The sequence below is a fragment of the Vicia villosa genome, unplaced genomic scaffold, assembly GCF_029867415.1.
Source record: "Vicia villosa cultivar HV-30 ecotype Madison, WI unplaced genomic scaffold, Vvil1.0 ctg.000024F_1_1, whole genome shotgun sequence".
Classification (NCBI taxonomy): Eukaryota; Viridiplantae; Streptophyta; class Magnoliopsida; order Fabales; family Fabaceae; genus Vicia; species Vicia villosa.
This window is the reverse complement of record NW_026704956.1, coordinates 126,764-153,322: the sequence shown is the minus strand read 5'-3', so window position 1 is coordinate 153,322 and position 26,559 is coordinate 126,764. Positions and strand designations below refer to the sequence as shown.

General features: G+C 35.5%; 1 protein-coding gene across 1 annotated transcript in view; it reads right to left on the bottom strand.

Annotated features, from left to right (window-relative positions):
* The window catches only part of LOC131622072 (callose synthase 10-like), a 42,590-nt gene extending 17,370 nt beyond the window's left edge, over positions 1 to 25,220 (bottom strand). Inside the window, exons 1-22 of the mRNA XM_058893115.1 lie at positions 24,766 to 25,220; positions 23,525 to 23,622; positions 23,225 to 23,388; positions 22,007 to 22,130; positions 21,556 to 21,666; positions 21,206 to 21,331; positions 20,330 to 20,419; positions 18,942 to 19,039; positions 18,749 to 18,866; positions 17,681 to 17,809; positions 10,731 to 10,804; positions 10,578 to 10,656; positions 7,527 to 7,619; positions 7,331 to 7,433; positions 7,127 to 7,250; positions 6,201 to 6,390; positions 6,055 to 6,107; positions 5,048 to 5,108; positions 4,822 to 4,903; positions 3,814 to 3,863; positions 1,433 to 1,519; positions 729 to 814 (exon numbers count right to left, since the gene is read on the bottom strand). Of these exons, the coding sequence (XP_058749098.1) occupies positions 729 to 814; positions 1,433 to 1,519; positions 3,814 to 3,863; positions 4,822 to 4,903; positions 5,048 to 5,108; positions 6,055 to 6,107; positions 6,201 to 6,390; positions 7,127 to 7,250; positions 7,331 to 7,433; positions 7,527 to 7,619; positions 10,578 to 10,656; positions 10,731 to 10,804; positions 17,681 to 17,809; positions 18,749 to 18,866; positions 18,942 to 19,039; positions 20,330 to 20,419; positions 21,206 to 21,331; positions 21,556 to 21,666; positions 22,007 to 22,130; positions 23,225 to 23,388; positions 23,525 to 23,622; positions 24,766 to 24,973 (2,348 nt within the window). The 5' untranslated portion in view covers positions 24,974 to 25,220. The remainder of the gene's footprint in view (positions 1 to 728; positions 815 to 1,432; positions 1,520 to 3,813; positions 3,864 to 4,821; positions 4,904 to 5,047; positions 5,109 to 6,054; positions 6,108 to 6,200; positions 6,391 to 7,126; positions 7,251 to 7,330; positions 7,434 to 7,526; positions 7,620 to 10,577; positions 10,657 to 10,730; positions 10,805 to 17,680; positions 17,810 to 18,748; positions 18,867 to 18,941; positions 19,040 to 20,329; positions 20,420 to 21,205; positions 21,332 to 21,555; positions 21,667 to 22,006; positions 22,131 to 23,224; positions 23,389 to 23,524; positions 23,623 to 24,765) is intronic.
* Between the last annotated feature and the right edge of the window lie 1,339 nt (positions 25,221 to 26,559).

The following is a 26,559-nucleotide window of genomic DNA, read 5'->3' as shown; positions in this document are numbered from 1 at the left end:
TCCTTATTTATATTTAAAATGTAATTACACAAAACTTCTAACGTACACGAATTTATTCAAGGTTTTATAAGTCCCCTAAAAGAATACAATATAATCTCATCAAGAAATAAAAGTTTTGAAATCACCCCACATACCATACCATCAAAAAGAAACAACGCAAACATATCGCCACCGTACAAAGGAGGAGACTTGACTTCGTCATTGAATAATTTTATGTCCAAACAAAAACACACATGAAACACCACCAAAGAACCTTGCCTTATCAAATAGCTCAAAAATAGCATGACGGCTCTCTACACAAATTTAGTACTTTCTCTATTTCTAACTATTTGTTGTTAAAGGTTTTCTACACATATTAAGCTAATAATTCCTAATAAATGGGTAAAAATAAAACTTTTTATCAGCATTGGGAATTAATCAGTGTTGTAAATGCATAGAACAGTATAATGACTAGAAGACGAAGTAATAAGAAATAATTTGGGGGGGATAAGAAAATAAATAAGTAAATAAATGGAGTATTTACGAAACATAGTAAATTAGCAAAAAAACCAAAAATGTTTGGCTAGAAATACCTAGCCATCGGACAGCATTTAACTAAATTTCATTTTCATTTTCCACTTACTTGAATGATGTCCCACCAAGTCAATTACCATAAAAATTAAGAATCTACAGAAAAGTAAAATAAGTAAGACTTGCCAAATATATATGTTAAATCCTAAACAAAATACCTTTTTGCTTGCGGAGAGACCAGATTTTTTACAAATGCCCCCGGGAAACTCTCAAAACGTTTATGCACCATTTCAATTGAACGTATCTGTTGGAAGTTATAAACAAAAACAATTCATACAAGAAATGAGACAAGCATGGAAAAACTGATCAGCCACAAAAACATGGATTTATTTAATAAAATAAACGCAGGCCAGCTCCCTTAAGTCTATCATAACTAATGTATGATTTTGGTCCAAGGAAAAAATTGAGCCCACTTTTTTCAATTATTATGCTCAGGTCCCTTTGCTACTTTCTACTTATTAATAAAAACTGTCAAATTCCCATTTTTAAAGCAAAATACAAACAAATTGAATTGATTAAATCATTTTAAGTTTTAAGCCTTCTTTCAAAACTCACCAAATAAAATATCAAATTTCACCAAAAATTCTGAAGCACAAAGATTCATTCATCATTTCAATGAAGAACAGCACAAGAACCCAAAATTTGATTACTCAAACCATTTTTATCTTGCTTAATAATAATGTCCCCTCTCTTACCACCATCTCCTCTTTGCCGTACTCAATAAGCTATTTTCCCATTCTTTAAGCCCCTCATAACTTAGGACTTTGCAAACTTAAAAATGTTTCCTTTTAATTAACATCTGAAATAAATGAAGAAAACATAGAACAAAGACCAAAAGGTTACCACATTCGAACCAAAATACCTCGCCTAACCGAGCCCGTGCACCAATTACACCACCTACGATCGCTGACATAACAGTGTACCAAATATGAAGATCCATGAGATAAATCTGTAGAATGTACAAGCATTGGAAAAGAATGTCAAGTATCATTGAAAACAAGAAAATAACCATAGTTGCTAGCAGTGTGGTAAGTGTACTGTATTTTAGAATAGTGAAGTGTTTGTTTTAAATAGATGTACAATTACAGTGAGGTATTAAATATATGTAAAATTATATCACATGCATTTAACATGACCATGAATGATGTTTAACTCAGCAAGACAGCAACTGTTTCATTGTCCATAACTTCATATTATATTAAAATGCAAATTTACATATTATATCATGGGCATTACACAGATAGTACTTCGACTTCCGTTGGATTTGTTACAGCTACAGAAGGATCCATGTCTTATCCTCCAAGTTATTGATTTTTTAAATTTAAACATGTACAATGCATGTATCTACGCACTATAATGATTAAGTTGGTGGGTGTTGCTCCTTGCCCACAACGTCACGACCAAGTTGGTGCTAAGGAGAGATGAATTTAGTTTCCTCTTTTTTTTAGAACAATAGCGGTCTGTCCAAATTTCGCTGAATATCATATAGAAGCTATTTATACTATATAGTGGCTATTTGACAACATTTTGTACTAAGTAGCACATAGAACAATAGTGATCTGTCCAAATTCCGCCACGCTATAGCACTGCAGTGCAGCTATAACAACATTAGAGTGGTTAAGTTACACATCGATCATGAATAGATAAAATGCTTAATATATAAAAGAGGCGACACATATACCTAATGCCTCAAGATTCTAGGTGAAAATGGGGTGTCCAAGCTCAGTTGTATAACTAGCTGTTCTTAGTCCAATGTGATGATCTATACCAGGGTTGTAGGCTCCACTGGAAATCCCAACAGAGATACCAAGTTGTAATGTGACTATGTGAGGTTTGCTCAAACTTTATAAACACAACACAGACCATATCTCTATATCTCTCTCCTCTCCTTTCTCTTCGCTTTTTCTTTTAAGACCTCGCGTTTTCTCCTCTTCGTGTATGTTCTCCTCTTCGCTTCTCACCTCCTCCGCCTAAAACTGCTTCAGGTTTGTATTCTTCTTCTGTTCTTCTTCTATTCTTCTTCTCTACTTCTCTTCTGTTTTGCCTTTACCAGTTCGGTTTATTCCCTAGTTCTCTGTCTTCAATACTTCTTCTCTTCTACGCGTCTGTTTTGCCTTAACCAGTATAGTGTTTTGATAGTTTGATTTTATGAATCTTTTATGGGTTTTGTTGTATTATTGAGTTATTTGTTTGATTTATATTTGTAGTTATTATTTATATAATTTGTTTAAAAATTAATTAAATAGCAGTCATCCCCCCATTTTTAGACTCGGTCGCTCCGCTCTGCTATAAGGAATTGATAACTTTGCTTTCAACTGCAAACTGCAGACAAATGCTGATTAACACTTGCTAGTTTTTACTAGCTATGTTTAGATAACCGCACACCAAACCCCAAAATGTTGTAGTTATTACAAGATAGTTGCTATTGTGAACACTAAAAAACAATATACACATTAAACATAAATTCCAACAAAATATCTAAATGCTCAAGTAAAAAAGACACAAAATTAAAGGGACAGTCATACATAATAATTATAATTAACTTTGTCATTTCCCCGTCTACAGAAAATCAAACAGAACAGAGCAACAAGAATAAGATCAGAACCTATAATACAGAGTAAGAAGAACTTAAGCAGAGCACCGAACTGAACGATTGTTTGTGAGCGAGAAACCGAAAGTACAAACAGAACTGAACTTAATGTAGGAAAAACAAAACCATTGTTGGTGACTAAGAACAGAACATAGAAGAGAAGAGAAGCAGTAATGAAGACCGAAACAAAGCAAGAAAATAAGAACACCACCCTGCTTCGCAAAAGAACACGCACAATGAAGAAGCAAACAAAGCAAAAAAAACACAGGCAGATGAAAGACAGAAGAAACCAGTGAGTAGATGAAAAGAAATGTGGGAATTGAAATAATGATATATTAGGTCCCTTGAAGGGTTCGAATTGACATTTACACCCAAAAAAAAGATAATGTAATAGAAAAAAGAGGCATTCAGGAAATTTTGCCCTGAAACTTAAATAGCTGGTAGTTCAGGCTGCAACCTGTCAGCAATTTTCGCATAATTCACGGCTGCCATAAGGCGGCTTGCAGGAAGATGGCGTCGTAGTTTGCACCTAATCCTAACATTGTGAGGCTTTTCCCCTATAGCGGCACTATTGACTTAAATGCCTTAAATGCATGTTTAAACAACAGTTTTCTAAGATTAATAAGAAAAAAGAGGAATTCAAGAATACTCACAGCCACAACAGGAGCCCACAAGCTAACTATAGTCAAGGCATTGTTATTATCTGCAAAACCCAAATTCAAATATCAGCAATAAACACAACTTAATATTGAGAGAGAGACGGACAGAACATCAAGGATTTAAAAGAAAAAATAATAGTCTGAAACATAAAAATGTCAAATTCATAAGAACAACATAATTTATTTAGAGAGAAAAAAACCATTACACTTTACTCAATAGATAAATATATACTCTTAGAGAAATTCCAAAATGACTATTCCTTGGAAAGTTAAGGTTTGTACTAGATAAATGGTTAGAAAGATATTAGCGAATTATTGGAATTGAAAAGTATCTCACAGGTGGTTAATGGGCTGCTTATTTTCAGTAAATAATTAAGTTGAATTGCATTGTTTCCCACATTTCCTTTGATAAAATGTAAATAGGGTAACGATGTGTCGTATAGTGTCTAGTAATTATGGCGATTAAGATAACAGTGCTCCTTTTCAACATACAAAATATAATTCCACCATCTAGTTTAAATAAATGGAAGTCCATCCCATTTTCATCCTATCCTTTACTGTTTGACATAATATTGGGAAAAATGGTAGAAACCTGGGGCTTAAAAATTTAACCATAAAAATATTAAATAAATTTTTACTCAAAAAAATGTCTCATTTGCACTTTTTTCTATCTTAAAATAAATAATTGTCTCTTTAGAATATCAATGGAGTATTTATTTTAGTTTTCCACTACTATACAACAACAACTACAACAATTAAGTTTTATCTCACTAAGTAGGGTCGACTATATAAATCAACTTCCGTCTAAATGTTTCCCTACTATACCCTTATTTATTGACTTTCACTTCATTTAACCACTCCACTAACTACAATTAATAAAAGTATTTTAGTCAATGATATTAATCTTATTAAAATCAGCATGGTTAATCATTTTCTTAAGAACCGGGCACAATCCAAATAAGATGCTTTTTATGAGACAGAAGGGTAACCCTATATGCTTACTCTTTGAGATAAAATCATGCCAAGAGTACGTCAAAGATGGAAGATCCGCAATAATATTGGTAGGTTTAACAAGAGGTTTTATCTGCAGTATCAGAAGTCAGGAATTAGGAACAAAATAAAAAGAGAACGGTAATTTCAAAATCTTTACATACAGTATCTATTATACATTTGTACTACAGATGGACAACTTTACGCAGAGAGAAAGAGATAAAAAGCAACTACTTGCCTGGAGAAAGTATGCAAAAGTAAATTTGCAAGCAAGTACGATCAACCAATAGACCACATATCTGCAGAAAAGAACAACAAAAATGCAAAAATAAGAAGTGAAAAATCCATGTCACAAAGTAGCACGGCTGACAACAAGGCAGGTAAAACCAATACAGAAACAACCCTGGCCAGATCATAGACATTGCAAATTGTGACAATTGAACCATGCACCCGTGATATGCCTCACGGACGGTAATTTGCAAGTTGAAATAAACATTGCCAGTAATTTATTCTTTATTCTTGCAGATAAACAAAGTGAAACTGTAATGACAATTCAAAAGTTTCTCCTTTTGGAAATATTGTATAAAGCCTTGTTGCACTTTTGAACTTTAATAACTTCATTCAATAGGTCACTAATCTAGTCAGTCATTGAACTCCAGTTTTTTTATAAAAAGGCTATTATCACGCAAAATCATCATTAGTCCTAACATCTGTTATTACTGTTAACATGGGGGGCCTCAATAACAATGAATTAATCCTAACATCTCCATATTAAATCTACCATCAGTTCGCACTTACTTGATTTTGGAAACTATATAATATAATTTTGAAACTTTTTTAACTAAAAAGATTAAGTAAATGAAATAAATAAGACAGCCTGAGACAGTTTTAAGTTTGTGGGTTTTCTTTTTTACCATAATAAAAAATCAATAATGTTAATTTCAAATTAAAAAACATGAATCAATGGTTTAAACAATATAAGAATAAAATAAAATATTAGGATCTGTCTCCCAAATCCCAATAATGAGTTAGCTCTGAATAAGCATAAAGGCTTATTATCACACAAATACAAAAGTTCGGAGAAAACTAAACCATATTAAACTTTAATGTGACTAAGTGCAAAATACCTTATTCTCAAGGTAGCTCTATAAATGGATTGAAGTTCAATCCAGAAAAAAAATTAAGTAAATAGGTGTCTCATCCTATATGCAAATGAAAGACTTGATTTTTCTGCACACAACCCACCTGCAGTAGTCACTCATTTTCTCATAAAGACCCCGTCCAACATAATACCGTTCCTGAATTATTTCATTGAAAAAGAAACTGAGTCATAACATACCAAAATAATATGAAAATGGCCTTGTCAAGTATACTCGGTAAAAATAACTCACTTGATATATCCACTTGAAAAACTGAAAGAATGATTGATCAGACATCTCAGAAAGTGAATGACAGGCTGGAATTTTGAGCAGCAATGCAAAGAATAGTCGTATAGCTGCATAAACGCCCAGTACAAGCAGGTATATCCGGAAATAGAATGAATTGTCAGAGTTATTACTATGCCTCTCCTGCAAAACCTTCCTGCAATTGAAGCATAAATGCTGTAAAAACTCAGGGAGTTGAGATGCAGTCCTAATTACAAGTCTGGTCAAAATTGGCAGATTCGCCAACCTAGGAACTGAGGCAGGGTATGAAACAGCCTCAATGACACAAAATAATTTTGATCCTTGGCCACATCAGGATGATGTGGCTCCTGTGGTCAGCGGTCACATTGTGCACTTTGGCCAACTTATTTAAATGCTCAGTGCCAACCGGTATTGATGCATGTGCATTTTCAACCCATTATACCTCTTTAACTTAATAAAGAGACAAAAGAAGAAACACCGAGAATACAATCTGAATTTGACTGCCAAGCATAATTTGCAGTCTAGAAGCTAAAGGTTAAATTTTATGCCATATTAATATTATGGCCTTAAGTTAATATTTATTTTCCCATTATCATGTATCTCAGTTGGGCTGTTATATATTTATTGTACTATGAAACTACGTTATTACTAGGATTGCAAATTTGATTTACTTGACATTTTCAAAGAACTGTTTTGGCATAATTTGTATTTAATCAATATATTAGTTGTGATTGATTATTATGTCAAATTAGGAATCAATAAGTTATTGATAAAACATCAGCATCACCGTATTGATGTGAATGTATTCCTTTACCATGTCAATTTGATGAGGGCCACCTCAACCCACATTTAACTCATGACAACACTACTAATTACCAAACAAAATAGCTAAGGGAAAATCAGAAACTCACAGGTAAACATATGTTACGAATGCAGAAGTCAAGCCACCCCAAAAAAACCTTATTACTAGCCTTGAAACAGCCATGCCCCTTGCAGTTTTGTATGACCCAAATGTGAGCAACACATCCAAGCAACCTATTCACCATAAATTTAGTATTTTGAGAATTACTTACAATTCAATAGAGCAAAAACAGCAGAAAACATAATCATCTTACTCTTAATGAAATTCATGATTGCAAATGATGGCCCGATGCTAAGTACTGTTTTAAAAGTATTCAGGTTGATATGTCCATGATTGAAAGCAATAATTGTCAAAGCCTGTGAGGAGCAGGAGTACACATATTTTAAGCTAGAATTCATTACTAATCATAGTTCAAACTTCAGAGCAAATTGATGGTTGGAAAAAGGAACCTGAAACATTAATGCCAAAAAGATCCAGAGACGGTGGAAACTTCGATATAAGTGAAGAAACGTTCTATGTTCAACAAAACTGCTTTTACCAGTCTGCCAACCATGTGTTCAACATACAAGTAAGAAAAAATAATCAAATAATAATTGTGATTAAGAATTAAAAAACAGTCACCATAACCTCAACCCATATACTACCATCAATCAAACTACTCAGACTCAAAATACAATATTACCATCAATCCATCAAAGCCAATTTTGACAAGAATGTATATTCTCCAAAACAAAATGGATCAACAAGCCAAACATCAAATTAAAATAAAATAGTTAGTGATGATGAGGGTTGTGTTGGGAAGTAGTCAATAGCCAATGTAACATTTTAGGAAATCTCTATGACATTGATCAAAAACATAATAATAAAGTAAATGATAGGTCAATGCCCAGAAGCAACGCGTCTATAGCTCGAGTACAGGGTCAAAACAGCAAGGGCTGCTGCAACACCGCTAGGATGCATTAAAAAATAAGCAAGGTTTAACATTTTTGTGAGCGAGTCTGGGTAAAAAAGTTAATTCATATGAGAGGGATTTGTTTTGGAACATGGAAGGCACTCTTAGTCTTCCAGATAAAATCTATGAAAATAATAGACACTGTGGTTAGGAGGAAGATCAAATTTATATACCTAAATTTACTCCCGTCCTAAATTTTTCGTTGATTTTTTATCTTACTTTAGCTAATATGTGCATTAAGAAAATAAATGAATGCTTAAACACATAATAAAAAAATTTTAAAAATATGTCTTACTTTAGCTAATATGTGCTTTAAGAAAATAAGTGAACGTCTTAACACATAATAAGAGAGGGGTGACATGTTCTCAGATGAATTTCTTTTTTTTTAGCAAATTTCTTTCTTTTTAGCAAATCAGATAGAAAATTTTTGTTGGATGGTAAAGTTATACCTAGAGAGAGTTTGACTACCCAACGTAGAGTATTGATTATGGATGCAATAGTCAAGAGAATAGCAATGATAAAAAGTCACGAGGGTTCCACGAATTAAGTGGTAGCATTTGAATGGTGAAAAACATAAATAGTTTCCAACACAAGATCTTTGAAGGAGGTTTTGAACAGCCACAAGAAAGTACAATGATATGGTGGGAGTGGGATAAGAAAGCACAATAGATTAAAAAAGTATCAAAAGAGACGCTAAAAAATCAAGAGGTTTTAAAGAATCATGGTGCAGAGAGTTAGAGTCAAAAAGAAATGTTTTAAAGATTGATCTAGGTATAAAAATGCTTAAACTTGGGAAAATTATAAGAAAGCTAAAAAAAGACCACAAAGAGGTGATGAGTGAAGCAAGAACTCAAACTTTTGATGGATTATACCAATTCTTAAGAGCTAATAAGAAAGAAAGATATATATAGAATTTTGCTAAGCAACGAGAAAAAAAGACGACACTTTGATTAAGTTAAATGTGCTACAGATGAGACGAATTTTGGTTAAAAAAAAGAATATAAAGGATAGGTGGAAGAAGGATTTTCACAATTTATTTAATGAAGAATATGAGAACTTAACGGACTCTACCAGATTAGACATTCTAGAAGAGTATCAAACTTATAACTACTATCGTAGACTTCAAAATACAAGGTAAAAGAAGCGATGAAAGGATGAGTGATAGCAAGGTAGTTGGCCTAGACAACAAACATACCTATTGAAGTGTGGAAAAGTCTTTGAGATAGAGGCATTGAGTTGTTCACCAAACTCTTTAACATAAGCATGAGATCAAAGCAATTGGCGGACAAATGGAGAAGAACTTTAACTCAAATCTATATATGAATAAGGAAGGTGTACAAAATTGTGCAAATTATAGAGGGTTAAAGTTATGAGTCATACCATGAAGTTATGGGAAAGAGTAATTGAACGGAAACTAAGAAAAGTGACTCAAGTTATTGAAAATCAATTTCATTTTATGTCTGGGAGGTTGACCATAGAAGCAATCTATTTACTATGACGTGGGATGCAACTGTATCGGGTGGATCAACAAGACTGACACTTAGATTTCATTGATTTGGAGAAGGCAAGGGATAGATTGCGAAGAGAGGTTTTGGAAAGCCCTAGAGAAGAAAAGGGATAGGATTAGCTATATTTGAGTTATCGAAGATATGTATGAAGACCTCTCGTTTAGTGTGCGGATTATGGGTGGAGATTCACACGATTTTCCCATAACTATATGATTACATCAAGGTTCAACCCTAAACTCTTACCTTTTTACGATAGTTTTGGATGTATTTACATAACACATTAAATAGTTAGCACTGAGATGTACGTTTTTTGCAAATGATATTAACCTACTTAGAGAATCGAGGGAAGAATTAATTGAGGTTGGAGACTTGGAAACTAACATTAGAATTTAGAAGCATATGATTTCCTCCTGAGCACAAAAATAAGACGGAGCATATAGAATGTAAGTTTAGAAAAATGAGAAGAATTTTTAACTTTAAGGTGAAAGTTGGAGATCATAGCATACCAAAAATTAGAGGTCTGTGGTACAAAACAAGTTTTAGTAAAAATGGGGACAAAACAGTGATCCTATTTGTGGGTGTGGATCCTCTCTAGTAACTCACATTTTCAGTATTAAAATGAAATACAATGATATTATTTTAAAAATAACATTTTGTTTCATTAGTTGTTCTCTCTTCAACTGCAATAGTCCAGTAAATGAAAAGGAATGCATTCCCTGTTTGATCTACATAGCTAATCCCACCTGAATAAGAAAAAACTATGACCTTTTTTAGAAAATGGGAGTTGGTATACTTTAATAGATGTGAAAAATTCAGGGAGGGTATGATCATATGGTATGATACAAACAGAAAGGGAAATTAAATTAGCCATTGATTACCAAAACAAAAGTCAATCACAAATCAAGCAAATGAATTTTAAACAACCTACAGCAAAATTATTGACTATAACTTACTATTCGAACATAATACTTGAAAAGAAAAAATGTCAAAACAACTTAAAATATCATAGAATATGAAAGAAAGAAAACAACAAAACTGACCCTTTTCGATTTTTTCGGTTTAAGAAAGAACGGTGAATCACTCCTCATTGGCCAGCCTATTTCAAAACAAGCAGGCGACCTACACATGAATGAAAATTAGAATTGAAAATTCCCTACTAGTAAAAAAAGTTTCATGTCATGAAAGCTGCTAACCAAAAGTATTCATTGAAGTCGTCATAATTTCTCCATGCTGAATGTGCAGCTTTTCCATTTTTGTAATGAGCCTCCTGCATTTTTTTAGGAGTGAGGGCAGCACATGAGTATGTGTATGATGCATGTAGTAGTGTATACAACTGTTATTAGTTGTATTTGGTTGTTATAACTGCTTAGACAGTTATATATAGTTAGAAAATAACCATTCAATGTATGCTTTTGTTGAATAAATAAAACACTCTTTCCTTATCCCTACTTTCTATTCTCTCTCTCTCTTTCTCAATATTCTCCCTCAATCCCCTATCATTGGTATCTAGAGCCTGTCGACCTCGGCCACATCCTTCATGGCAGAAGCGACGCGAATGCAGAACGCCATACGTGAGGCGGAGGAACGCATAATGGCGGCGGTGGAGCCATGTATCACGAGGCAAATTCGTGAATTGGAGAATCGTTTCGAAATTCAATTCACCAATGTGCAAGAAGCCATGCGCGGAATTGGATTGCAAATGGCGGAGTTAACGGCGTCGCGTCGCCATGGTGGTACTGGTGACGGAGCAACTCGACCAGCAACGCGATTAACGCGTTTGGATTTTCCAAAATTCACTCGCGACGATGTCGAATCTTGGATTGCGAAATGTGAACGTTTTTTTTTGTTGGACGGAACGCAAGAAGGGGACAAGGTCTCTGTTGCGAGCATCGCTCTTGATGATAATTCTTTTCGTTGGTTCCAAAGTCTAGAACAGGGATCGAATGGCCGATTGACATGGCAAAATTTCACTGAGGCATTGAAGATGCGATTTAGCCTCGAGTTCGATTCACCTATGGAAGAACTCAAGAAACTGGTGCAGACTGGTTCCTTGGAGGCATATCAGGAAATGTTTGACAATCTTGTGGGTAGAACAGCTTTGACGGAATCTCAAAAGCTCCAATGCTATTTAGGAGGCCTTCAACAGGAACTGTGTAATGGTGTGAAGATGTTCGCTCCGCGTACGGTGTTGGAAGCCACTCGTATGGCAAAGTTGCAAGAACGAAGCTTGGATTTGTTACAGAAACGGTTGGGGCCTGCAAACCGAACACAAAGTTCTTGGAGTGAGAAAAAGAATACAGTTTCTAACACCTTTGACAAGAAAGTGATGACTCAGGAGAAGAAAGGGATTGTCGACGGTTCTCAGAAGAGCATTTTGGGAAAGCCGACATATACGTTTCAGAAGAAGCTTTCTCCTAAAGAAATGGATGAACATAGGGCTCAAAACTTGTGTTTTTTCTGTCATGACAAATTCTTTCCTGGACATGATTGTCCTCAGAGGAAGAAAATGCAAGTGTTCCTTATGGAGGTTGGGGAGGAAAACCAAGTGGAGTCAATTGAAGTTGATTCTGTTTCTGAGGAAGTGTCTAATGATCCTACTCAAGGTGTTGATCCCACTGTTTCACTTAATGCCATTCAGGGAGACTCTTCTCATCCTATGATGAGATTGATAGGATGGATGGGCAAAAAGAGAGTTCATGTACTCATAGATACAGGCAGCACTCATAATTTCATCAACCAGAAATTATGTAAAGAGGGGCTCAATATTCTACAACCCATGCATCCCTTGCGGATAACTGTAGCTGATGGTGGCCTTATACAAGGTGCGGGACGGTGTGAAGGCATCCGGTTAAAGCTTCAAGGGTATGATTTTCTCACTGATGCTATTGCAATACCATTGTCCAGTTGTGATATTATATTGGGCATGCAATGGTTACGGCAATGGGGAGTCATCCACTGGGATTTTACCAATATGGCTATGGAATTTTCTATGAATGGTATGCATGTGAAGTTGCAGGCTGTTAAAGAAATTAAAAGTAGGATAGTCCCAGCTGCTAAATTGCATCAGTTAATGGTTGAAGATAGCTTCTGTTATATGCTACAGTTGCTACCTTGTTCCACAGAGACAATGTGCTGTTCAGTGACCACTGAGGAGCTAGAGGATCCGGTGATGAGGGTCCATAGAGAATCTGTTCTACATGAGTTCCAAGAGGTCTTTGATACACCTACTCAACTGCCACCCTTTAGGGGTATTCATGATCATCAAATTGTGCTAAAGGAGGGTTCTAACCCCGTTAGTTTAAGACCTTATAGATATCCACCAGCTCAGAAGGATGTCATTGATGGCATGGTTAAAGAGCTCTTGGATTTGGGAGTAATTCAACCAAGCTCTTCACCTTTTGCTTCTCCAGTTGTGTTAGTTAAAAAGAAAGACGGGAGTTGGCGAATGTGTGTGGATTATAGGCGGTTGAACGACATGACAGTGAAGGCTAAATTCCCAATTCCTTTGGTGGAGGATTTATTGGATGAATTAGGTGGGGCAGTGGTGTTTTCTAAATTGGATCTTAGGGCTGGATATCATCAAATAAGGATGAAAACGGAGGACGTACCAAAGACAGCATTTCAAACTCATGGGGGGCAGTATGAATATGTGGTGATGCCTTTCGGCTTGTCCAACGCACCAGCTACTTTTCAAGGAACAATGAACACTATTTTTTCTGGTTTATTGAGAAAATGTGTTCTTATTTTCTTTGATGACATACTAGTGTATAGCCCATCTTTGGAGGCACATGTGGCTCATCTTCGACACGTGTTTCAGATCCTCAAAGCTCACACCTTCTATGTTAAGAGAAGTAAGTGCGCATTCTTCACGACACGGATCGAATACTTGGGTCATTTCATTACACCTACGGGAGTTACTACTGACCCAATTAAAGTTCAAGCTGTGAGAGATTGGCCGGCGCCTCAAACAGTTAAGCAATTGAGGGGCTTTCTAGGATTGACGGGTTACTACAGGCGGTTCATTAAAGGTTACAGCATCATTGCTTCTCCTCTTACTGATTTACTCAAGCGGGATTCGTTCCATTGGACACAAGAGACACACAACGCCTTCACTACGTTGAAAGATGCTTTGAGTAATTCTCCGGTGTTGGCCATCCCTAATATGCAAAAGTCATTTGTGGTTGAAACAGATGCTTCGGGCACGGGAATTGGTGCTGTGCTAATGCAGGACAGGCACCCTGTGGCTTTTATTAGCAAGGTTTTGTCTCCTAAAAACAGGCTGTTGTCAGTTTATGACAGGGAATTATTAGCATTGATTCATGCAGTGTCTAAGTGGCACCAATATCTTTCCCTGAACACATTTACAATTCTTACTGACCAACATAGTTTGAAATACCTATTGGAGTAACGTTTATCTACTCCAGCCCAATATAGATGGGTCACTAAACTCATGGGTCTTTCTTATAAAATTTTGTATAAGAAGGGTAAGGATAATGTAGCTGCAGATGCCTTGTCGAGAGCTTCGCATGGGGAAGTTTTACAGTTGAACGTCTCTTCTATTTCTTCAGAGTTATGGGACTCTCTCCTTAAAAGCTATGAACAAGATTCAGCGTTGCATGACCTCAGGCTGCAGGTTCTCGCTAACCCAACCTTGCATCCCCATTTTTCTGTTTTGGACAATTTATTGTATAGGAAACACAAGCTGGTCATTCCTAATGATGGACAAGTGCGATTGGTGATTCTACAATGGCTTCATTCTTCACACCAAGGAGGCCATTCGGGCATCAGGGCTTCTATAGCAAGGATCAAGAGCATGTTTTATTGGAAGGGCCTTGCCAAAGATGTCACAAAGTTCATTCAGCAATGTGAGACTTGCCTTAGATGCAAGTATGAACCTAGAGTTGTTGCTGGTTTACTTCAGCCCCTGCTAGTTCCAGAGGGAGTGTGGCAAAGTATAGCCATGGACTTCATTGAAAAGCTTCCTAAATCTCATGGTAAAGACACAATTTGGGTAGTTATTGATCGGCTGAGCAAATATGCCCATTTTATTCCTCTTGCTCACCCTTTTACTGCATCAAAATTGGCTGAAGTTTTCATTTCTGAAATTTACAAGTTACATGGTGCACCTGCCAACATTGTGAGTGACCGAGATCCCTTGTTTACAAGTAAATTTTGGGGTTCTTTCCTTGGTCAATTGGGCATTTCCCAGAGCTTAACAACAGCCTACCACCCTCAATCGGATGGTCAAAGTGAAGTCTTGAACCGCTGCTTAGAACATTACTTGAGGGCTATGACATGGCAGCGGCCTAAAGAATGGGTCAATTGGTTACCTTTGGCTGAGTGGTGGTACAATACCACTTATCATTCTGCTATTCAAGCTACCCCTTATGAGATCGTGTATGGTCAAGCACCTCCTCTGCATCTTCCTTATTGCCCTCAAAGTACCAAGGTGGATGCGGTAGATCGAAGTTTCGTTGTAAGGGAGGAAATGATCCAGAAATTACAAGGTAACTTGGTTCGGGCTCAAGCACGTATGAAGCGGCAGGCTGATAAACATCGCAGTGATCGGGAATTCAAGGAAGGAGATTGGGTTTTCCTAAAGTTACAGCCCTATAGACAATCTTCTGATCAATATCGTGCTTCCGAAAAGCTTTCTCCTCGGTTTTATGGTCCTTATCAGGTGCTACATAGAGTGGGAAAAGTTGCATACACCTTGATTCTCCCAGCTAATTCGCGGATCCATCCTACGTTCCATGTATCTCTCTTGAAACCGTGTCCTGATGCAAACATTCCCGTGGTTGCACTTCCTGAAGAGTGGGGAAGTTTGGATGATCCTAAGGAACCATTTAAGATTTTGAAGAGGCGCTCGATTCAGAGACATAATAGGGCAGTTACTGAGGTTTTGGTTCAGTGGAAAGGGGAGGCGATGGAAGAGGCTACTTGGGAGCTACTATACAAAATCAAGCTACAGTTTCCCTATTTTGATGTTACAGCTTTTCCTTGAGGACAAGGAAGATTTCAAGGGGAGGGATATGATGCATGTAGTAGTGTATACAACTGTTATTAGTTGTATTTGGTTGTTATAACTGCTTAGACAGTTATATATAGTTAGAAAATAACCATTCAATGTATGCTTTTGTTGAATAAATAAAACACTCTTTCCTTATCCCTACTTTCTATTCTCTCTCTCTCTTTCTCAATATTCTCCCTCAATCCCCTATCAGTGTACAATAAAAGAAAACCAAAGATAATTATAATAATACAAAAGAACTATTGAGATATTGTTAATAGCATCCGTAAGGATATTGACTGATTTTGTCTTGCCTATATTGATTCAGCTTTCCTTTCTTAGATAATCACTTTCCTAATTCTTGAGATTGATTAGGAGTCTCATGTGTGTGTCTATGTTCTCATTCATAATGTAGACAAGATTTCAGTCTCAAGATGGTATTAGAGTTTAGTCAAGAATCATTGGATCACTCACTATCGGACCACTCGGGTCACGCTCCAAATGTCTATGACCACATGCAGTAGCTCCTGTTCCTAGTGGAACGGAATTCCTAACTATCCATGGGAGCTTGTTCCACTTCTTTCGGGAAATTTTGTTGTTGGTTACAAATAGGTTTTTAAAGCTGACGTGGATCCTAATGTATAGGTAGATCAATTGAAAGCTCATCCTGTAGCAAAGTATATACTTGATTGAGTCCATGGTCAGGGTTATAGTGATATGTATTCACCAACATGGTGACTTGGAGGATACTTATATGGAGCAACCTTTTGGATTTGTTGCGTGGGGGAAGTAATCTAGTGTACAAATTTCATAAATGTTTGTATGGCCTGAAACAATCACCTTGGACATGGTTCAGAAGATTTAGCAAAGTTATGCAGCAATTTGAAATGATACGATGGAGGAAGATCGCTTCATTTTTACTAATTGTGACATTAAATAAGTATACCTACTTGGTGGTTTATGTTGACGACATTGAGATGAATATAAGGGTATCAATTTCAGGCATTAAAACAAGACATATTTCAGAATTTTCGACTATGGACTTGGGATTGAGGTAGCCCAATCAAAGGCAGGTAATATTATCTCTCAAAGGACGTATGCTTTTGATATTTTGGAAGAGAAAGACCTAACAGAGTGCAAAGCAATCAACACTCCTATGGATCTTAACATAAAGCTTCTTCCTAATCAAGGGAGTTCTAGCCTAATCCGACCAAATACACAAGACTTGTTAGAAAACGGAATTATCTCATGATGACTGAACCTAACACATCTTTTCCATTCAGTGTAGTAAATCAGCTCCTCAACTCTCCTTGTAATAGCCATTGGAATGCAGATGTTCTGAATTCATATGTTGATTCAAAGGATCACCTAGAAAAGGGATTTCTACTGGGTATTCAAGTGTTGATTGGACAGGAGATGCAAGTGATCGACAGGCTAGTCAAGTTATTGTGTATTGTATTATCTATTAACCATGTCGCAGCTTATAATTTTGGAATTTGTCTGTTTTCCGGACTTAAAAATCATAAAGTTGTCTATCCCATGTCAAATACATGCTTTCTTGTACCAGAATATGCTTTCTAGGTTGTATCTCTGTTGTGTCAAAACCAAAAAAAAAAAGATTCTAGCAAGGGTTTTCCCTTCTCATAGTTGTTACAATGCCACCAATTGAGTTAGTTAACCAACTTTACCACTATTATTAATGATATAATTAAATTGAAGTCATTATCATATTCACCAAAACTCAAGTTAAATTTAGTATATAGATTATGGATTGCTGTGACTTACAATACAATGCACTAGTCCTATTTATACTACTAATCAGGGTGACAGGGTAAAGTACTATAAATTTATAGTATAACTACTAAAAACACAATTGCATCAATCAACTAAAACTATGATTAGACTCTTAAACCTAAGATTTTCACAGCCCCTAGATCCAGTAATCAAAGTCTGTAATAATCCATAACTTAGCTAGGCACTCCTTCAGGGTGTGGCATTTTATCCATCAACAGATGCATGTTCAAAAGGTGAATGATAATGTGACTGCCTTCAGCAACAAATCAATTCGCACTCATTCCAACAAACAAATGTGAACAAATTTATAAGAATACTCAGCATAACAAAACAACTTACATCAGCTAGTGTTTCATATATAGGACAAATGATTTTCTCAAGGAACTTCGCAGAGCCATCATCAGTTACGCAGCTGGCTGCAGCTTCAGCTTCTCCACGATCCAAAATAGCATCCAGTTCTTTTGCCATCTAAATAACCCAATAAGAGGAGAAATTTTAGCATTCTTTAAAAGTGACTTGAAACCTATAAAGCAGGACTCTGACACTAGGTCACGGCATGGGCATTCCGACACCGGGTCACGACATGGGCATTCCGACACCGATAATGTAAAAAGCATAGGACACTGATACTGCTACATATGTGATAGTATTTGAGCATCATTTATCTATCTATAGTTAAAAGAGTTACAAATATTTTAGTTAAAATTAATGTCTTTAATTCTTCATTGATAGCATTGCTTCAATGCATGTGTAACGCTTTTAGCTTTGTATGAGTTTTGTCCAAAAAATATATAAGGTGCATTGAAGCAAAAAAAAAAAAAAAGAACAATTCTTCTAATACACTTGTCTGAATTGTCCGACACCAATTCAAATCGAAGCAAAGGAAAAAAACCATTTTTTGATGATATTTATCCGACTTTTTCGATATTTGTCCGACTTTTTCGACACGTGTCGTACCTCGTACGAGTTTCATACAAGTGTCGTACACCGCGGCACACCTACTCCTAGAGGTGTCTGTGTTTCATACTTGAAATAACTAACTCTCTGCAGGGTGGATCCAAGCGGTAGCTAGGGCCACTCTCCCTCAATATTTTAATGAAAAAAAAATATAAATAGTGACTTAATGTTTACAAGACTTCTATCCATAATACTATAATTGGATCCATCCCAGACTATAGGCTACAGACACGCCAAATATTTAACATTATGAAAAAGGGGCACAAAAACACAGTACTTTCCTTTGTTCTTTCAACTGAAAAAGTAGGAAATGTTTTACTAAAAAGTTAGAAATGGTACGGCATGTACAGTGAATAATTAGGTAAAAAAGTTAATCTCAATTATTTGAGGAAACAGCTCTAACAAAGGTAGAGATAACCCAAAAGTAAAAGAGCACAATAAAATACTTACATGGTGGAATATATAGCAAATGCACTCGGGAAGAAACCGGACATTTGCAGCTTCACCCCAAATAAGAAAATACAGAGAAACCAAAATAAGCTTCCTATCACGGTTAATTGCCTCTAAACTGCAGGGAACAAAAAATCTATCAAGCAAACTCAGAGATAACTAGTTCAAAGCAAGAGACAGTTCAAGTAATGACCTATTCCATGCAAGACGAATTCGCAAGTATCGACACCACTTGATATAGTTATCTAGCACCTTCAAGAAGACTTCATTGATTGTTTTCTCGTCTATTTTCTGTATGTTCCAGCAGACATATGAGAGAAGCAATATGAGAAAAGCAAAAAATTATTTTTCTTTCAACAAACATAAAATAATGGATGACGAGTTCATGTAAAGTTCAACAAGTTTGAAAGACCCCAAACATTCCCATACATATACATCAAGGCACCATACTGCAAACGGACACACACAATATGTTCATTGCTAGACATCAACTATAGTGTACTTCATCACGCATGGAGAATGTCAGCTTGATTAGGCCTTGGGTGAGAAATGGGGAAGAAAGAAGTGTGATACGAAATATGTGGGTCAACATTGTAACACTAACAAGTAACAACTTGGTCACAAGCAGGGAAGGACACAGAGGGCAATTCGGTTAGGAATATGATTAAAAGAGAAGATACAAAGTAAAAGGATGCAATATTAATCCAGTTCTGGAAATTTTGAGAGACAGTCATTGTCCAATTTTCCTTTCCTTTAACACTTCACTTCCTGTCTTTTGTAGGTTAAATTCCCATTTTCTGCTGGAAAAACGGAGGTTCCTATCATTCTTCCATACGAAATATAGTATAAGTTACTGTATTCATGTATTGATCGCATATATAATTAGATTAGCTGTGTTAAAAAACCTCTTTCACTCTCATCACTTACAAAAATGAGCCTTAAACTAAGAGCTCAAAGGGTAAACAAACCTCTTGCAGATAAAGAAAACCATAACCTACCAAATGGGCGACAAATTACCACGCCTTTTAGTAATTTCCAAATTCAGAGTAAAATTAAAATGCTTTTACGCATCAAAAAACAAAAAAGTTAAATGTATGAAGCACTCTCTGATTCTATCAACAAATATAAGCTTCTCTTCAAAAAACAAAACAGCTACAAGCAAGCATAATGTTAGTCTTACAGTCTAGCTCATTTAAGGAAAGTCAAATCCATACACAAACAATCAAAGGAGTAAATGAATACAAAGATGCATAAAAATTGCAAATTTATTGAGATGTACAACAGTGAAGACGAAAATTGTGTCCATAGAAAAGCCAATTTCTAGATCACTACTCAAACAAAAAATGGTATTAACTCTAAAATAACTTCACACATAAGTTTTATAACCCTCACAGAAAACTTGAAAGTATGATATCAATGTATATTCAAAATAATTGTAAAGTCTGTTAGACGGAAAATCGAGCAAAATTGTATACTTACAAACTTAAAAAATAAATTGTAGATTGTGAAACTACACTAAATTACAACAACAACTAAGTCTTATCCCAGTAAGTGGGGTCAGCTAACATAAAAAAGACTCACTGGATCAGATTCAGCAGGTATGCCCAGTCGCGACTGCGCATTTGCTACCATCAAAACAACATTTTCACGCTGGTTCCTTACATTATCTTTCTGCATAAAAGAAAATTAATTATCAATGCAAATATTAAAGAAGGTTAGAGCCAAACTATCTACTTCCATAAGAGACTCATACTTCAAGGATAATCTTATTTATTAATTTCATCATAACTATACAACGTTAACTTCCATGATAAAATCTAGTCATACCAGGCTTTGCTAAGCAAGCTTTAAATATAACAGAACCCTAGGCAGTAAGATAGGTCTTTTGTGTGAAAAAACAAACCAAAAACCTTCTAAAACCTTAGAACCTTCCTTGATTTGATTGATTACAAGACAAAAGATAGAAGTCGGATTAGGGGAATTAGGGCAACAGTCGTGCACATATTTAGGCCTAAAAAAAAGGGGAGACAATCTCCATCAAAATGGTAACAAGGAAATTACAGTAAGAACTACAAGGGATACTTAAAAAACAGGTGGACCTAAAATCTACTCCTAGCATAGAAAAACAAAACATAAACAGGAGATTCTGTCCATTCCTAAAAATCAGAAAATTGTGAAAACTAGAAATATAATTCTTAGAATAGATTCTCTTTATTAGTGGAGGAGAATTTGACATTATTGCAATAGGTGGAAATTGTGGTAACGTGATACAAAATACCCTTGCATTGTTTCTTGTTAGTAGTAAATGGTGACATACTGTTAATATTAGGAACCACTATTCAATATTGGTACTAAAAATCAGAGATGAACCCAGTGGGAACCTATGAAAATAGGATTAATTACTGCAGGATTAGCCTTGATATAGCAACAAAAAAATTGTACAGCCATATTACAAACCTGGAAACCAAACACGAATTCCAAAAGATCAAACATGTCTGCATCCCGTTTTCCAGATACTTTATATCCAGCAGGAAGTCTAGGGAATTGTTCAGTATATCTGATTGAAGAAATTGCCCCTCTAACCTGAGATTAAGAATCCAACCTCATAAGTCATTGAAACTATCATGCAGAGCACATAAATCCATGATGACATCACAGAAATTGTGCAGACAAACATAAAGGGCTGTTTCAATGTTTGTAACTTCACCTTTTAAGTGATTATCAAAAACAAAAACATGTCAAAGACAGGTCACTAAAAAGAGAGAGTGGGTGGAGATACCACGGGTATTCTGAAGGATTCAACTTACTTCTGGGAAAATTCTGATAGGATTGATTAATGATGGCGCGTCTAGAGGAACAATATTGTAAGGCGTCAACTCTGCGGATAACGTCGCGCTTGACTTTTTTAGTTTTCTCAACTAAGAAAACAGACAAAGATGAAAAGTTATTTGTACAGTCAGTCAGTTAGAGTAAGTATATTAGAAGTTTAACAAGTTCATATAATAAAACTTTTGAGTCAATTGACAACAGCGTATAGTCAGAAGAAAAAAATTTCCCATTGTCAACTACTAACCCGAAAAAACTGAAAGTGGCTAACAATTTCAAATCAGAGCATAATTCATAATTCATAATAATAAAATTAATTGTTAAAACTTTCAACACTGTCTGGAACAATTGAAAATCAGACTGCAGACTATGCATAATCAGCAAAATTAATTTGCTTCATAATAAACATCTTCAAACTATTTTAAAGAGTACCTCCTCCATTATGAGGCCACCAACTCCATTGGGATCTGCATCCTTGCTAAGGGCCTCCAAGACCTCCACTAAGGCACGGAGAGTGGAGATTATCTTTTTCATTTCTGACGATCTAAGTTCCAACCTAGAAGAACAAATCATTAAACTAAAATTATACCATAGTAAAGCATAATCTAGATAAAATATTCTAACGGCTTTAATCAAAATAAAATGGAAAATGTAAATGAGACAGTCTTTCTTCATTTTTAAGACAGCAAACAATGATTTCACTACCATGAACATCGTGATAGCATATTAGCATATGTAACGCATGAAAATAAAATGGACAATTCATCTTCTAGTTTCAGTGCTCTATTAGCTTACTAATTTGCACATTAACATATTTTTATGTTTTGCACCTTCAACACTGTGATTTCTTAGTCACGAGAAACTTACACTACGTTGTTATTACCCATGCAAAAAAATGAAAGGCTAAAAGCTGACCTCAAACCAACTTTGTCGGCCGAGAAAGCAAAAGAGTATTTCAAGAGCTTGCTAAAAGGGCACTATAAAGAAAAGGCTTTTATATTTATGTTTAATTTGTGGTAAATTTGGATTAAAATGCAAAGACCAAATATTGAATTTTCAAGGACATACAAAAGTATATCCTATGAAATAAGTTGATAATTTTAACCATAGAGAAAAATAATTCAGAGCCACACTTGAAAATATGCATCAACATTTTAGTCAATGACAAAAGAATAAATAACCTTTCTTAAAATTTGGGTTTAGGCCTAACAAAAATACAAAAGCTAGCTTAAAAGGTGAGGTTTGCTTGAGACTAATAAATACTACTTTAGCCATATCACTAGTCTATAAGGATCTCGACACACCCCTTACATCCCAAACGAGAAGTCAAGAATTCAGAAGTATGGACAAATATTATGTTAGACGACCAGTAACAACACCTCGTCATGCCTAGGAAGCAACATATTTAGTGTGAATAATTACTGGTGGGCAAATTGGACATTTACTATAGGTTCTAATTTCTAATATCATCCTAGGTTTGAGTCTAACTCATCCCCAACAAAATGGCTTAAATTGTGAGGATTGTTTACGTTTTATAAGCTTTTTTTAGGCCATTTTTTTAGCAGGATCATAACAACCTTCTAATTCACTGAAGAAATAGACTACATCATAGAAAGTTTAATTAGGTACAAATTCATGAGTTGGACATACTCTCCTAGTGTAGAGCTAAAAGTTCCAGACTCTTGCAATCTTTGTTCTTCTCGTTGGATGTCATCCACTCTGTGTTGTTGTTTGTAGCGTTGATAAAACTCCCACAGGTTTTCAATGTCGCGATTGCGGTCAGTTCGAACCCCTCCCTCTTTAGCAAGTTTTTGCTATACAATATAATCAAATGAAAATCATTAGCAGGTGAGCTGTTAAGCGCCATTAAAACTCACGTGAAAATGAAAAGAAATAAATGACAAAAAAGGCTATTTTTCCAACGTATTCCCAAAAACTCACTACAATTACCTTAATAACAGACATTAAACCAGTCTTGAACTGAAGAACTCCTCTGCCATTACTGTTTGGATCGAGATTTTGAGCCATACTATATGCCTGCTCACACACTGAAGGTTGAAAGTAAAAGGTCATATTCATACCCAAAAAAAAAAACTATGAACCTATTCACAGTTGACACATACTCAATCTACTATATTACAAGCCTGCAATGAATTGTGATATCTTGAGATTTTACAAGACAAGGACATGTACATCAGATCAGCTTAAATACTTGAATTTTACAAAACTTGAGCAAAGACAGCATTATTGATGGTTGATTGTGGTTCCTTGCGGAAAGCCAAAAATCCACTGTGAAAAATGGCAGTGGCAGACACCGTTGCATGTCATGGCAAAAGCAAGAAGAGGTTGGCAGAAAAGAGAACGGAAAACATGAAAAACAGAAAGCAAATGCATGTTTGGGGAAAAGGAACAGTGGATGATGGCCACCGGATCAGTTTGCTGGAGATGAAAGGTCCAGGCTGAAAAGTTTTTATGGAGAGTTTGTTTGATGCTGTAATTGATAATGAGGAGAGAAGAGCCAAAAGGTGAGTGTTATATAATTTACTCTTGTGGTCTACAGTGGGAGCAATCACCTTGTAGTCCTTGAGAGTAAATTCTAAAACGCTCACCTTTTGGCTTACAGCTGCCCTTACCATCAAAGCCATCACGAGAATGGCAGCTACCATGACCTACCATGCAAAACCTACAACACCATGATGTAGATACCATTGCCCATCGAACCATGTCACGTTTTATAACAAAACCAAATTCTAATCAAGTCATGTTGAAAGCACAAATGATAATGTAACAACTGCCAAAATAAATGAAGAAGAATGTCACGGAGCGCTTGACAGGTTATATCAGAGCAATCGAGTGAAATAGTATATTCCTCCCTATACCAAAAAACTGGAAAATAAGTAAATTCATAGTTAACCGACCTCCTTCCCTCCAAACAAAGTGTCTAGGGCATAAATTTAGTTAAGAGTAAAACCTTTATGCTCTCAAAAAGATATGCCTATAATCAACTTAGTTCCTTGAACTTCAAATTCCCAATAATTCAGTCCCTCCAATCCACTCAGTCTAACAATGTTAACAGAATGCAAGCATATCATCAAGCTCCTATCTAGATCTAAAGTTCAGAAACAACGTCTAGTACTACATTTATCACATGAAGTCAAATTTCATAAACGAATTCTAATTTCAAAGCTTACAGATCCTGGCGACGTTAGGGTCCTCCGGTTGAATATCATCCGCGGCTTGTAAAATCAAATCAACGTTAGTTGTTTGCGCGAGCGAAGGCGGAACAGCGCCGGCGATTCCACTCGGGTGTCTAGCATGGCCTTGGCCGGCATTTCTCAGCTGCTCCCTTTTCAGCGTCGCTCGAACGAGCTTCTCCCAGTTATCGCGAGGCCTAACCATGGCTTCGCAGCAAATCGAAGCCCTAGGCGCGCGTGGTTTTCACGGATACGGTTGGAAGGAAGGTTTAGATTGGAGAGGTTTTTGGTTTGTATAAGACTTAAGGAGTAAGGTTGGTTCTCTTGAGAAGAAACGCGGATCGATGGTAACGCTCAATGTAGTAGCAGAGTAGTTGCCTTTTTTTCCCACTTTTTCTTTCACTTTTGGTCTTCGTTTTTTTATGACAAAATTGAGAAAAATGGAATTGAACGCTATTGCGGTTATCTCTTTTGAACGCGATCGGGATGTTGTTTTTATTAAAATATAATATTTTGTTTTTCACACGAATTATTAAATATAATTAATTTTTTAAAAAAATCATATATGATTTTTTAAATTTATTTTTTATAAATTATATGAAAGAAGAATTTACTTATTTATTTAAAATAAATTTAAATCGATTAATATTCGTTGAAAACTAAGCGGTGGAGTTCTAATAATTTCTATCAACTTCAGTGTTATCAAAAAGTTTTTTAAGAGATTATATATATATATATATATATATATATATATATATATATATATATATATATATATATATAATTTTCATATTATACGAAGAAATTTAATAAATTTAAAAGTGAAATTTTTTTTTAATAACTTTATTTTATTTGTTATGGATTAGACTAAATTTAAGGAGTATAGTCGATGATCAAACAAAAGTTTGTCTAATTGAAGTTTTATCATGATTTATTTACATTACAATTGTTCAGGAACCCAGTTGTTTAAACTAGAGTTTTGGATTCTAAAACCCTAATTTTAGGACTATAAAATCTAACTTGTGGTTTAGTCTGTGTACATTATCTATTTAGTCATATACATCACACCTATGATTCTTACTTATTTGATTGTTGGAGTGTTTGCAATTACATCGTCTCATTTGTATAACATTGATCAATCACCACTGTACGTCTTAACCTATCTATGATCTTTTATCATATCTCGATAAGGATTAGTGGCGTACAGTGTGTGGAAAACATACTTAACGTGTTTCAGCATTCTCTTGTTTTCAGACATATGGCCTTTAAAAGACGACATGTGGTGAGCATCGTCGTAAGTAATCAACAATTTCACCAAATCAATGGCAATACAAGAACACCTTTTCTCCAAAGGTTGTTCCGACCTAACCACGAAATCAATAAATCCATCTTTCGACCATATAGATCTAGTGCATTTCATCCTTTGTTTGAGGATGGGAAACCAACAATATATCTAGACATTTGTTGATAACTATACAAAAATAATCACAACTTATTATTGGGCAAGGTGTATGTTTAACTTGGGTTGCAATCGCTTAATGCAATATTCCTTTGGTAGTAGTTGACAACCTTAGAGTCGAATCATCCTGTCAATAGGCAACCATCCTCTTCATCACCTTCTAATAGTCAAATATCCTTAACCAAATCTCTGAAGAGACGTAGTCACGATGATATACACTACCCCTTCCCCTCATCCTTTCAGTATTGTTATTGGATTCTTCCTCAAGTAAGATTGTATCCATACATGTAGTAAGACTCGTTCCTTCAATGTCGATTTTTTCTAACAAGTGG